This window comes from Zeus faber, assembly GCF_960531495.2.
Source record: "Zeus faber genome assembly, chromosome: 15".
In the NCBI taxonomy this organism is placed as follows: domain Eukaryota; kingdom Metazoa; phylum Chordata; class Actinopteri; order Zeiformes; family Zeidae; genus Zeus; species Zeus faber.
The window spans coordinates 16359664-16373435 of record NC_137194.1 but is presented as its reverse complement, the minus strand read 5'-3'; the positions used below and the strand labels follow the sequence as shown (position 1 = coordinate 16373435).

Below are 13772 nucleotides of genomic sequence, written 5' to 3'. Positions count from 1 at the left end.
AATAAAGGGCTCGACGGTGGGAACAGATATGTATATGCTCGACTACATACTATGTGCAGAGGCAGGTGATAGGCCCTGCTCTTCCCCCTGCAATATGAGGAGGAAATGAATCAAAGAAAATGTAAGCGCTTGATCCATAAATAAGCCCATCACGTCACAGAGACGGGGCGACAGCCAGACACAACGCAAACGTGAGCTAAATTAGAGCCAAGAGACAAGAGCACCTTCACACAGCCCACATAGGGGGGCACAGCGGAGCTCCATTAATGTGTTCTGCATCAGAAGGCCACTACAAGGGGAGAAGAATCCGGATGTGCCCTAATTTCTCATTCTTATGCATGCATACACGGTGGCAGCTAACACTGAGGGCTGAGAACAGGTTATTTGCAGACATTAAGATTGGAAAAGCCAATTGATGTCGTCCACCTGCGGGGCTAAATATAAGCCTGGAATAATAAGTGTGGGTTTGTTTCACAGAGGGCCCAATCATTTCAGAATGTCAGAATGGGTGATTCGGTACACTAATGATTAATTGGAGAGTCGTGCTCACACTGTAATCTCTCTGTCATATCCTTTGATCTATTCCTTTGTTTTCCATCCCACCTCCCCCCATTTTTTTTTTTTTTTTTGTGGTGTACTGGAATGCAGATGATCTGTGATCCGTACGGATAAATTGCTAAAATTTAACCATCATAGTGAAATACAGTTTTACTGCCGCTGTTACTGTTTGAACTGACAATTCCCTAAATCTCGATGCAGAGTTGCAGTGAAAAGAAGACAGACATTAAGACCGATGCCTGCGGTGTGTTACTCTGAAGCGCGGTGATTGGTTTCAGCACGTCGCGCTTTGTTGCTTCTACTTTACGACATGTCGAGAATGAGCTATGCATCGGCATGTCCGCCATATTGGAGCGGTCAAGATCCGCTAGTAAACAAATACAATGTGTATTGACAGATGCAGACTTCTCTACAGAATTGACTGAAAGTCCCTTGATTCTGAACCAAGTCTCATGAAATATAGTTTGTTATAAACGTGAGAAACTGAACGTGATACTGACTACTTATTGGAGTTGAATTCAGTTACTGGGGGGGGGATGTAATCATATTTTTTTATTCACTACCATATTTAAAGGAGGTCTCATGTGCGCCTCATATTGCAATAAGCATTAATTTAACAATTGAGCATTGAATATTTTATATATTTTAAGAGTTTAGTTAAACATTGGACATCTTGAATGTTTTTGCTGATGCAAAAAATTATATGATCCGTGACTCAAAACCGTGATACGATCCGAACCGTGAGTATTGTGTTCCGTTGCACCCCTACTTTTTTCCCCCCTTCGCTTTCCTTCGTTTTATTACCCCAGATTATCCAATTTCACTTTCGAAACCAATGTTCATTTTTCTCACACTTCAAACTCAAAAGAGAGGGCCACCTGCAAAGGACAGTGCTTCTGCACAAGACTCAACAAGCAGCTATCAGACACATCTGCACCTGTGCACCCATTCACAATAGTCCATTTTCAGGTTCCGCCTGCCTCAGCCAGCCTCCTTTCCTGATTGTCTATCCATATGAAATTTCCTTTTCATAGTCGGCTGTATCCTGACCTCCAGCCACACCACCCATTCACAGCAATGCAAAAGGGGAAAAATCCCTAGATTAACTTCTAGTGGTCTATCCGTCCTGACACTTATCAGGGGTTGGGCAGCGAGGCTTTGCTTCCCTAAAAGCACAAGGTCTTTCATAAAGACTTAAACGCGAATGTTTCTGTCAGCCTGCCAGGTGTGGCGTAAAAAACATTGCTTATCTCGAGCTCTGCGGCAAGGCACAGTGGAGCGAGCAATACTAGTGTTTGTCAAAGAGAAAGGGGAAAACCCTTCCCCAGGTGACAATCGTACTCCTGTTCTACATGTGCACTCTACATGTACACTACATGTGCTAGGTTTACTTTACTGAACTGATTCTGATTTGGTCAGTATGAAGCGATAATCAGCAAGCGCCGAGGGTTAATTGAACAGCATTTTATTATATTTTTTATAGTTATTAGTAAGTAATCAGTTGTTTGTTTTTATAGTTATAGTAATTTATAGTTTATAGGTATGCTAGGCTTCACAAGCTTGCTGATGGTGTCCGGTGTTCCTTGTTGTAGTGGAGTTGCCGAACATTGACCTCGGATTTTCCAAGCTGTTTATCAAGATAAACAGCTTCACAGATGGCTCGCTGGTAGGAATCGACTTCAGAGAAGAGGCAGGGTGGGGGCACATCTCCTGTTCCATCCACCACCTAGAAATGCAGCAGTCCCAGTGTGTCTCTTATGCCTTTAAAACCTGTGTGCGAAGTCATGCATATTGCATGCATATCAAAAACTAGAATTACCGCCTTGCGTTTGTATGCCCTCGCCAACCAGTCAAGTTTACATTGCAGTTTATGTCCGAGTCTGTCCAGACTCATAATATATGTATGTAGTGAAGACTTTGAAGGAATTTAATAAAAGGTATTAATAGGAGTTGTTCCTCACCCGAGTCAAGGGCAGCGTTTCCGTTATCCGGTAATTGCCAGTTTTTTTAATCTGTTGAAGTCCAACATATTTAAATCTCTCCGGTCTTAATGTCCGGTGAAAATAATTTCCTCCAAGCACAATTCGAATTAGTGCTGGGCGATTAAACCATAACAATAATCATCACCATATTTTTTTCCTCGATGTCGGAAAAAATATATAGACTCGATCATTATGATTAAAAAAAAAAATCTGCAGATCTGTTCATTTCCGCTCGGCAATCGCAATCTAAAGCTGACCTTTCACCTCTGACCAATCGCGTTTTAGGGGTACATACATCCAGTTTGAGTTTGGCAACTTTTTGGATATTTTAAGTTTGACCCAAAGCAGACGGTAAATATATTGTGTAAAATATGTCGACGAGTTGTCCCGACGAAGACGGACAACACCACAAACGTTATTATTCATTTAGACCTAACTGTCATATTTATTGCCATGTTTTTCATTTTATCAAAATTGTATTTACGTGAAATGTTAATTAAACTATCTGCACTTGTTACTTATTGTTCACTAAAGGAAATCATTTGATTTCAAGTAGTAATATTTGAAATGTTTATTTATTTTATGTTGTAAAAGAGCTTAACTGACGGGACTTATTTCATTTTGAATATTCAATAAATAAATAAATATTATACATCTACATGCCTTGATGATGTCATTCTCTATATAGCCTGCTTATCAACTGTTTTTAAGCTCAATAAACACAGATAACATTTGACCGGAATATCTCTGGGAAATTGAAATCTCTCAGAACACGTTGACCGGCACCAATTTTTTCCAACGTAAAAAAGGTTCAAGGGCAAGGGTCTAAGGAAGGCAGACGTGGTTTGCAGTCCAGATTGTGAAACCCTTTGAGGCAAATTTTTGATTTGTGACATAGGGATTATACAAATAAAATTGATTTGACTTGAATTTGACATTTTGAGCTTTGTTGTTATCGTTACAGTATGTCTATTAAGTGTGTAAATTCATTGAGAGAAACAAAAAACAGTCATAGTCCTCATATGTGTTCACATGCTTGGCCAATAAAGCTGATTCTGATAGAACACAAAGTTGTAGCAACGACAGGAGACAATGTTCAAATATGGAGCCTGCTGCAGAGAAGCTACAAATTCTAAAACGTGGATGCTTCACACACATCTTCAACCCGGCAGCACAGATCTATACTATCACCACAGCTTCAAGGTGGGCACCCAAAATTAGTGTCACCAATTCGGTACCCGACGAAATGTGAAATATGGTCACAATCTCCCCTTCAGTTCCTGGGTTTTGGCGGTGTTTCCCTATATGCACCGAGCAGCGGCAGTCATAGGTCACACCTAGCAGTAGCCTATGACCGCCGCTTCCATAATGTCATAGTTAGTCTAAGAATTATTGAGTTGAGCAAAAATGTGTTTTGTAAGGTCACCGCCAAATTCTAATCAGTTCATCTTCGAGTCCAAGTGGACGTTTGTGCCAGATGCAGCGGACAGACAAGCCGAAAACACGACGCCTCCGGCCACAGCCGTCGCCGGCGCGGAGGCAGAAAACTGATCATTACTGCATTGCAGCTCTGTGGGCCCCAATGAGGCGACAGTGGAGAAACGAGTGGGATAAACAGGCTGCCGGGATTCCCATGTTGCTCAGACTAGAATGTCAACTTGTCCTCTCAAAGGGCGGCCTACCGTTTGCAGGGTGTCACAAGTCTCTCGAGATAAACAAATGATTAAGGAATTTTACACAACACCAGTAGGAGCACATTTCGACTGCAACATTCTCGCTCCCATTCCGGGGAGTCCAACAGAGCTTCTTTCCCTTCCGTTTTTAGACAGAAGAGAGTAGATAAAAGGTATGGCTGGAAGATGGTAGACGGATGTTGGAGGGAGTGAATTACTATAAAGCGAGGGTGGTATGTATGGTGGGAGACATCAAACGGGGAAGGCCAGAAGGAGGAGGAGGAGGAGGAGAGGGAGAGGCGGGGGGAGTAGGTGAAGCCATAGAAAGATGGAGAAACATGAGAATGACTGGCGCCTTGGTATTCACAGCAGCTGCTGCTGCTGCTGCTGTCTGGGGTCTCAGCGGGCCCATCTACAACCCTCCCTCCACCTCCGACCCCACCTATAGGCTGGGCACGCAGCATGGAGGTGGGAGTGTGACAGGTTTGGGGAATGAGCCTGGAGGGCAGTCTGTGGAACTTTGGTTCAGGGGCAAAATGTCGCATCAGGTGTGCGGCCACAGGGCGCACACACACGCGCACACATGCACATGCACACACACACACACACACACACACACACACAAAGAGAGAACACAAACACATAATGGAATGCAGGATGGAGAGTGCCAATAGATAAGGGCGGCGGTGGAAGGGGATTTGCATTTGGAATGCCGAGTGCCCTCCGTGTCGAGGGCCGGGGGAGGGGATTTGAGCAAAGAAATGGGCTTGGAGATAACACGGCAACCAAGGACACCAGAACTAAAGTAGGTTTTTCATTCCAAGCTCCTGATATTGAAGTTCTCACTCCGTGGCTCTCCTGTGTGGATCTTATAACCCTGCAGAGCCTTCTCCTCCAAACCACGGCTCCTGTAGGACCCTGACCCGTTGTGACGCAATGTAAGCTGTCTAGCTGGATGCAGACATATAGTCAAGTCCTGTTGCAAATACGACGCACGCACACACACACACACACACACACACACACACACACACACACACACACACACACACACACACACACACACACACACACACACACACACACACACACACACACACACACACACACACACACACACACACACACTTTTATTGGATTTATTTATCTGATTTATTAGAGAAGCATTGTAGAAGGCATGGAAAAAAAACCTACATTTAGCAAAGGCTAAAGCAATTCAACGTTGGAGAGGGAGAGGGCGAGAGAACGAGCAAGATATATTAATTCTGTGACTTGCGGAGCATTTCATGACTCCTCTGGTAGAACAGTGCTTATATTTTACCAACATGTAATTCACTGCGTTGAAGCCAAAAAGCGGTGCAGCTTTGATGGCACCTTTGCTCCTTTGTAGTGGCACGCTCCTTTGCTTTATTGGATGAGAGGCACCAATGGTCTTTTTTGGAGGGGTGATTTCAAGGCTAACTCATGCTGCTTTATAGAAACAGTTATTAGAGAATATGTAACCAAAATAAAATGATTGGTGTCTGGGGTGAGGCCGTGCCACCGTAAAAGACCTGGACAGCTGCTCCCAGAAGGTTTAGTTGTACAAGGCCTGGCTACTCTGTGGAAAAAACATTTTGACATAAGACTGTGGGCTTCCTCCACGGCTGGGATGGATAAGTGGGAGGTAGGGATGGGTATCGTCAGGACTTTATTGATGCCAATATTGACACTGATACCGATACTGCATTTCGATACCGATACTAATCTACTCTTATTGATACTCTCCATAATTTTGGTGCAAAAAATAAAACCATGACATGAAAAGATGTGAAAATATTCAACAGTTGTTTTATTGTTTTACATATATTTATATTTTTTGCAGAAATAACAAAAGTTCATTTGTTAACTTGCACTGTGTTGTTTAGAGAAGTCCATGACAGGTCTCCGGGTTGAACCAATGGCGAGTGAGAACATAGAACCCGCATCACGGGATGTCTCCGTCTTCTCTGTCTCTAAGCCAATCACGGCACACATAAGAAAAACGCCCTCTTACGTACTTTATTTTTAACTTTTTTGAAGTGTGCTGATGAAAAACTTGCACCATTCATGGGTTATTACAACATTTGGCGTCTGCTACCACACCACAACGGCACAACATACATAAGGTGAGGCATATACATCTTTAGACTGCTCGGAGGACGGCTTTTTAAAAGCATTTGAACATGTTTGCCGATCCTGGTGTTTTAAAAAAAAAAAAAAAAAAAAAAAAAACATTCTACCTGGCCTTGCCTCGTAAATGAACACTTTTATCGGGTTTATATACATTGCAGTTACAGTCTTAATGAATGAGCAACCCACTCAGAAGTCTCTTAACTTCGGTGGTTCACTGCCATCGCTACACTCTTACAGCCAAACCTCCCTCTCAAGGTCAGCATCTCTTGTTGGGTTCTTCCTTATTGAGTTGCCGATTGCTCTTAACCTCACGTCAGAAGACAACATGAACGAGATATCGATAGATATTGACAGATCGAATAAATAATTACTCCGGATACACTTTCGGATTGAAACGGGGTGGTTAGGCGTGAGCAATAAAGAAAAAAAGGCAGGGGTGAAGTTATAATGACAGAGCGCGAGAAAAGGGAAAAAAATACGTTGACGACTTAAAGTGGAAAGCAATGAGAAAGCATGACGGAGGGAGTGTTGGGGGTTGAGAGGAAGGGGGGGGATTTACTGTAGGGAAGATTGAGCAGAGCGAAAGTGGAAAGAGGGAGCAAAGAGGGGAAGACGTTTTTTTTGTTTGGCAGCTTCACCAAAATAATGTCTGTGTGAGTGCCTTCCTCGCAGGCCGACAGAGCCTGGTGTTTTCGGCTGCGCTGTGCAAACAGGAGGTGCACAAGCAAACCTCCAGGGGCTCCACAATAATGGCATAATTATTACTCTGTCAACCATTTTGACCGTCCTTTAAGCTACCCCTTTTTTCTCCGCCGTCGCCTCCACCCAGAGTGCTGCACAGGGAGTCCACGATATTAACCCCAATCCCAATTTGGCCGGTGCACTTAGTGTCGCCGCAGCGCCGCACTCTCTCGGGAATGCGAGTTTACAGCCACACCGGTCGGCCAACCTCTGATACCCCTCGTCAGGCGGCTCATCTTGGCGTGGAGAGGTCATGAATGATGGATGGTGCTTGAATTAATCATAAGGAAGGGGGCAGAGATATCTAAACACGCAGTGAGGGCCTGAAGGGAAAGGCAGAGCCGCCGGCTACCTGACGCCGCAGGTCTAGGATCAGCTCTGGTGTCAGTGAACTGAACACTCAACTGGAACAAACGGTAGGACAACGGCACAAAGGCAGACCGTGATCACGTTACCATGTTGGCTGATTAAAGACACACAATAATATCTGCATGTTGCTCTTCAATACCTTTATGGTACCGACCAAATTTCCCTGGTATTGTTCAGTACTGAAGCATACAATACCATGGCTTGAAACCTAACAAGTTCATCTCTTCAGTGAGTTAATGAAAACAATTTAAATAAAAGTTTGTAAAGCAGGAGTAAATATGCCACAAAAAGGTATTTGCTTCAAAGCTAGGCAGAGTTATTTTCATTCAAAGCAGCATCACAACTTTAACTGGACACGACAAATCTAACAAAAGAAAATTGGTATCGAATTAAGTACCGTCTAGGAACCGGCATCAGTACAGAGTACTGATCATTTCCAATGACTCATAAGGCTCATTTCCACGATCGTTCTGAGGCCGAAGTGCTACCACGCCGAGGCGCGCCCATTAGCCTGCTTGTTCTCGGTTACGGTTTGCGTTTTCCATCGGCGGCGGAGCTGGAATCAGCACCAGGAAGTCTCGCTTTGTTGCTTCTACTTTACGACATGTCGAGAATGAGATGTGGATACAGCCAATGGCGCCGCTGTGCATCGGCATGTCCGCCATATTGGAGCGGTCAAGATCCGCTAGTAAACAAATACAATGTGTATTGAGAGATGCAGACTTCTCTACAAAATCCACCGTAACTCGCTTAATTCTCATTCTCATGAAATTTGGTTTGTTATACACGTGAGAAATTAAACGTTCATACTGGCTATTTTATGGAATTTAATTCAGTTACTGGGGGCTGATGTAATCATATTTTTTCCATTCACTACCATGTTTAAAGGAAGAAGGTCTCTTGCATGCCTCATCTTGCACTTTCATTTAACAATTGAGTCTTGAATATTTTATATATTTTAAGATTTTATTGAAACACTGAATGTTATTTTTATTTAAGGCCATGGGTAAAAGTTCCTTGCATAATAGGGGACCTATTATGCTTTTGCAGCAGCTAAGTTTAATGTGGGACCTATTATGCGTGTCCTTCTTTTCTGTCATATATATACAGTATATATCCGTGTTATTTCACGGTAAGGGGGCATGGTCATTGCAACGCTAGTGTAGTGAATACTGACAGACTGCGGGACCCAGACTGACTGAGAACGGTGATGAGATGTATACAGTGTATATAGTGAATATAGTATAATATTACAATGTGGGATACTGATATTAGATGTGGCCAAAGTGTCAAATAATGAGGTGAAATAATGACAATTTAAAAAAAAAAATAATAATAATAATCGCTGTGAACAAAACGCTCAGGCATCTGACCGCTCTTAACGCTCTGTTTCCTAAGGTTTTTTCCTACTCTCTGCACGAGCCGATGTCAGCTCATCACGGATTTCTTTATGTAGTCATCTGCTCGATCCGCTGTGCTTTCTCCAAACAAAATCAATAAAAATGCTGTGTTTTCATTGTAGATGATTGTGGTGTGGGGATGGTGTGGTTTGGGCAGCCACACCTGTCCTGGGTCTAGGTGGGTGTGGCTGTACACCTGTTGCTCTTTGATTGGTCAAACGAGCAGCAGGTTCCTCTCAGATCCACACACACACACACACACACACACACACACACACACACACACACACACACACACACACACACACACACACACACACACACACACACACACACACACACACACACACACACACACACACACACACACACACACACACAGGAGAGGAGCCTTTGTCATGACCTGCTGTCCATCTGCTCCAGGGCTTGTTTCATCTAGCCCACCCTCTACAATAAACTTGTGTTTTCCCAACCCCATCGTCTGTGTGCCTCTGTGCCGGAGGGCGGGCGACACCGCGATAATGTATTTATTTATTTCATTTATTTTATTTTCCAACGTTTACATGGAACAAAAAATCCCCGCGCGCGAGAGTCCCAGTGCGCGGTGGTGCGGTGTCCATGTGTCCCCCAAGCCTGGAGCACGGCAACCAATGTGGGAACTAACTTTTAAATGAGGCCTTGCAGATCGACTAGTAATCTAATAATAATCTAATAGTGAAGATTCAGCAACTGGATTGCTTATTTTTCCGGCTCAAATTTGCTCAAACAGAAACAGATTCTAGTGGACTGATAAAGTGAAAACAGTGAACGTTTATAGAGTAAATAAAACAGGGCCCGGAGTAAAGCGCAAACCCCATTGGCTCACAGAACCCAGAACTTGTGCGCAAACCCCATTGGCTCAGAACTAGGGGCTTGGCTGCTCATTCCCAATTGAAGCTACACTCACTGACCCAGCCCTTTTTTTCGAACAGTCCGGGTTGAGAGCATGTCACAATGGCTAGAATTCATAATCTGAGAGGTATTTTCAGCAAATAAATTCAAAAACATATTTTGGGGACCTCAGAGACCAGTTTTAATAGGTCCCCTTTGAGTGTTTTACAGAAGAAATGGAAAGTAAGGTCATATTTGTCTCCCCTTTTTTTTTTTTTGATCTGTTGCACCCCCGATGAGGATTAGTTTTATTTTCAATATTTACAACACGACTGGTGAAAATGAGTGGAAAAAGGGAAACTTGTCTCAGACAAAGTGAGTATTTTAACAATTGGATGTAAACATAACACGTATCGGATGTGACGTTTGAGCACACAATGAGAAACTAATAATCAAACGCTTACGTCATTCAGCCTCCGTGCAGCGCATTTTGGACTGTTACCAACCGCGCTGAGAACCGTCCGGCCTGACCGTGGAGAAGGGGCTTAAGGGCACTGTGTCTGTTTTACAAAGTCTAACATTCCTTAAATTGTTTAGTTTGTGTTTCTCTACGAGTATAAAGGTATAAATTGTGAAATTTGTAATCAAGCGGATACGGAGTGTTTACCGTCAGGTAAACACAAAGGTGAATTCCTTTTCTGATTACATGTAAATGTGTATTTTTACCACCTTTGCGAACCCTGCTAGAGACAAAGCAGTGGTTAAACATCCCACACGGTGACAAACCACCACAGGGTATTAATACCTGTGAACCGAGGTGCCAACCTCCGCCACCTTCACAGGCCGTCGCAACACTGGCAAGCGCAGCATCCAAGGGCTATAGGCCTAATTGATTCAGTTACGCTTGCACTCACCTCCAGGCTGCAAGCGGACCAAGCGCTGGCACGCCGGCAAGGTAACCATGAACAAAACCCTGCTATGCGCTCTGCTTTACACTTATCAATGCACCACACACATAAAAACAAATACACACACAATGTCCCACAGGACTAGCACATTTAAATGACTGTATATTATTGACTAATTAACACACTTGTCCGTGTTGATGCAAGACTAGCGACACGAGGAACTCTGAATGCAATTTTAACAGAGCTAACAGGCAATGAATTACAATGAATAGAAACGAGGAGTGAGCGAGTGTGTGTGTGTGTTTGTATGTGTGTAAGGGAGGATGGAGGAGGGGGTTCCAGGGACAAGAGACAAAATGTGTCCATAAACTCAAACACCCTAGAGGTTCAAAAGGATAGAGTAAATCCTTGCCAAGGTTGCTTTTGGAGCCTGCCTCTCTCTCTCTCTCTCTCTCTCTCTCTCTCTCTCTCTCTCTCTCTCTCTCTCTCTCTCTCTCTCTCTCTCTCTCTCTCTCTCTCTCTCTCTCTCTCTCTCTCTCTCTCTCTCTCTCTCTCTCTCTCTCTCTCTCTCTCTCTCTCTCTCTCTCTCTCTCTCTCTCTCTCTCTCTCTCTCTCTCTCGTAAATGGTATCCCACAGGCAAGCAGGCTCAGCTGTGATATCAGAGCACTTTTTTTTTTTTTTCTCTCTCCCCCAATTCCTCTTATTCATGCTGTTGTGGTCCCACAAACATCTCAGTGATATGTGCCAGTGATTCTCAACATGTTTTTTTTGCAATACATCAAGGTATCTCCAATTTTGACACACTGGGACCCCAACCCTTACCGCAACAGGCATTACTGTACATCCTAATGGTGATGCCATCATTTAAATGAGCTAATGGTGAAGTTTAACCATCAATCACTTTTCTGGGGACCCTGTGGAGCTTCTTGAAGGGCCCCACGTTGAGAACCACCAACCTTATGTGTGCCAGAGAGAGAATTCGGATACACGGGTTTAAAAAGTGGAAGGAGTCACACGCACCTGGTTTCACGCTCTTCAGGCGGATGGGCTCCCGAAAGTGTCGGATCACGGCCTGGGTGTCTCGGTTGGTGAGCCCGCTGACCGGGGTGCCGTTCACCTCCAGCAGCACGTCCCCGGGGCCGGGGAGCCTCCCGACGTGGCACGCCACGGCGTCCGACAGCACCTGTCCGAGGTGGGGGAACTCTCCCAGCTCCGCGCCCCCTCGGACCTCCACCGCGGCGCCGAGCTCCACATCACCGCCCCACGACACGCTGCACTCCTGCACTTTGCCGGACCAGTGTTTCTTCTTCTTCAGGGTCTTGGACATTGTTGATGTGGATCTGGGAAATAAGTCCAAAATGTCCTATTTTTGACACAGTGCGAATTGCCGAGACGATGGTTTATTGCTTTTTATTTAGGTTTACTCCATATTGCCAATTTCTTATTTTTTTTTAAAATTCTTATTACTTTATTATTATTGCTTCCTTATTGTTGTTTTGACGCGAGCCGCTGTAAACACCACGGTTTTCCTCCGGGGGCTGAATAAAGTATCTATCAATCGATCTCTGGCTCCTCTTCAGTGGAGGACTGCTTTCCGTGCAGCGACGCGGCGGCGCACTGCAAAAAACATCGCCAGGCGACGAAGTTGAGCTATGATCCAAAAGCGGCCGGTGCGGGAGCAGTCCTCGTCCCCCTGGCCGGTGGAGCGGAGCATCACCTGCGTGCGGTCGGGATGCGGGAGCTGCGTCAGAGCCGCGTCGCGGGGAAAGGGACCGACGCGCTCCCTCCGCTGCGTGGTTCCCCGCACACGCACACGCACGCCCCACCGCCGCGACTTTCCCGGAACCCCGAGCGACGCCGACGCCGGCCCAGTCCGCCCCACTTACACCAGTCCCACGCACCGGGGGGGGGGGCCCGCACGGAGACCAAAACTGTGCGCCGTAGGGTTCGATCCGTCAATGGAGAAGCACGGGGCACCGCCGCCGCCACCACCACCGCACCCACCACACCCAACGTGGACAGCTTAAAGGATGACTATGTGAAAGAGTGGAAGTTGATTTGATTTCTTTTTTTTTTTTTTTAATTTAATTTGTCTTCCGTCCCCGACGCGGAGTGAACTTTCCCGGCGCACCTGTCCAGCCCCCCGAAGCGCCGGTGACAGGCTCGCCAGCGATCCGCTCGTAGCGAACGATCGTTCGGGATGACTCGGGCGCAAGGGGGTGGTGGGGCGCCGCGCTCCGGCAAGTATAGCGAACGGTCGACTGAAGCACCGAGCGGAACCGACGAAGACCGCGTTTAAGTCCGTGGGCAAACAAAAGGGCCAAGACCATCCCGTATAACTCCGAACCGAACGACTCTCGCGCCTGAGTGACTCGTCGAGAACCGAGTCCGAAAAAAGGAGTCGAAGCTCTCATCCCTGCCCCCGAAGTGACATCAGCAAGGCGTCCCCTGGAAACGCCACAACATACCTGGCGCTGCTTTGTCGCGGCGACAATTTGAGCCCCGGCTCGCTCCCTTTCGAACAGCCTCGCTCACTGTGCAATATCCCCGCGCATGGCTCCGCCTCGAGGTTTCCGATCCCGGCGGCGCGGCGGCTCCATTCCCTTTAAACTGAATGCCGACGAAGCAACGCTCGGTAACTTTTGGACGGTGTTCCGTGTTGATTTCCTGATTGCAGTAGCGGCCGTCCAATCGACGCCCAGGGCCGGGCGAAGACGCTCGTGTTCGAACCAATCGGATGCCTGCGGTGGGCGGGTCTTCTGGTATAATCGACCCAATGGACGGATCGATTGAGTCACCGCTGCGCGGCGACGAGGCGGCGCTGCGCATCTGTGCGCGTCCCGAAGACGACGCTTTCCCGATAAAGTGAACGGGATGTGTTTTGGAAAGTAGTTTGAAAGGGTTAAATGACCTATTCGCCTCCAAATATTCTCTTATAGTCATCTATATTGCAGCCTGCTTAGTTCAGGTGGATGGTCGTATTTGATCTCATTTTATATATTTGTTGTTCACTTCAATTGTAATTTGGACAAACGATACGTTGAGTTTAACTTAGTTGCGTTATGATCCGGTCGGGGAGTTGCGAGCCTTCAGAGGGAATGAAAAACCATGCATAG

General features: G+C 45.8%; 2 protein-coding genes across 2 annotated transcripts in view; one reads left to right on the top strand and one right to left on the bottom strand.

The window, feature by feature from the left end:
• The window catches only part of magi3a (membrane associated guanylate kinase, WW and PDZ domain containing 3a), a 116921-nt gene extending 103943 nt beyond the window's left edge, over positions 1–12978 (bottom strand). The window contains exon 1 of the mRNA XM_080015603.1: positions 11677–12978. Within this exon, the coding sequence (XP_079871729.1) occupies positions 11677–11983 (307 nt within the window). The 5' untranslated portion in view covers positions 11984–12978. The remainder of the gene's footprint in view (positions 1–11676) is intronic.
• Positions 1–13772, top strand: part of LOC307241470 (tyrosine-protein kinase STYK1) — a 35031-nt gene that overhangs the window by 17029 nt on the left and 4230 nt on the right. The window lies entirely within an intron of this gene.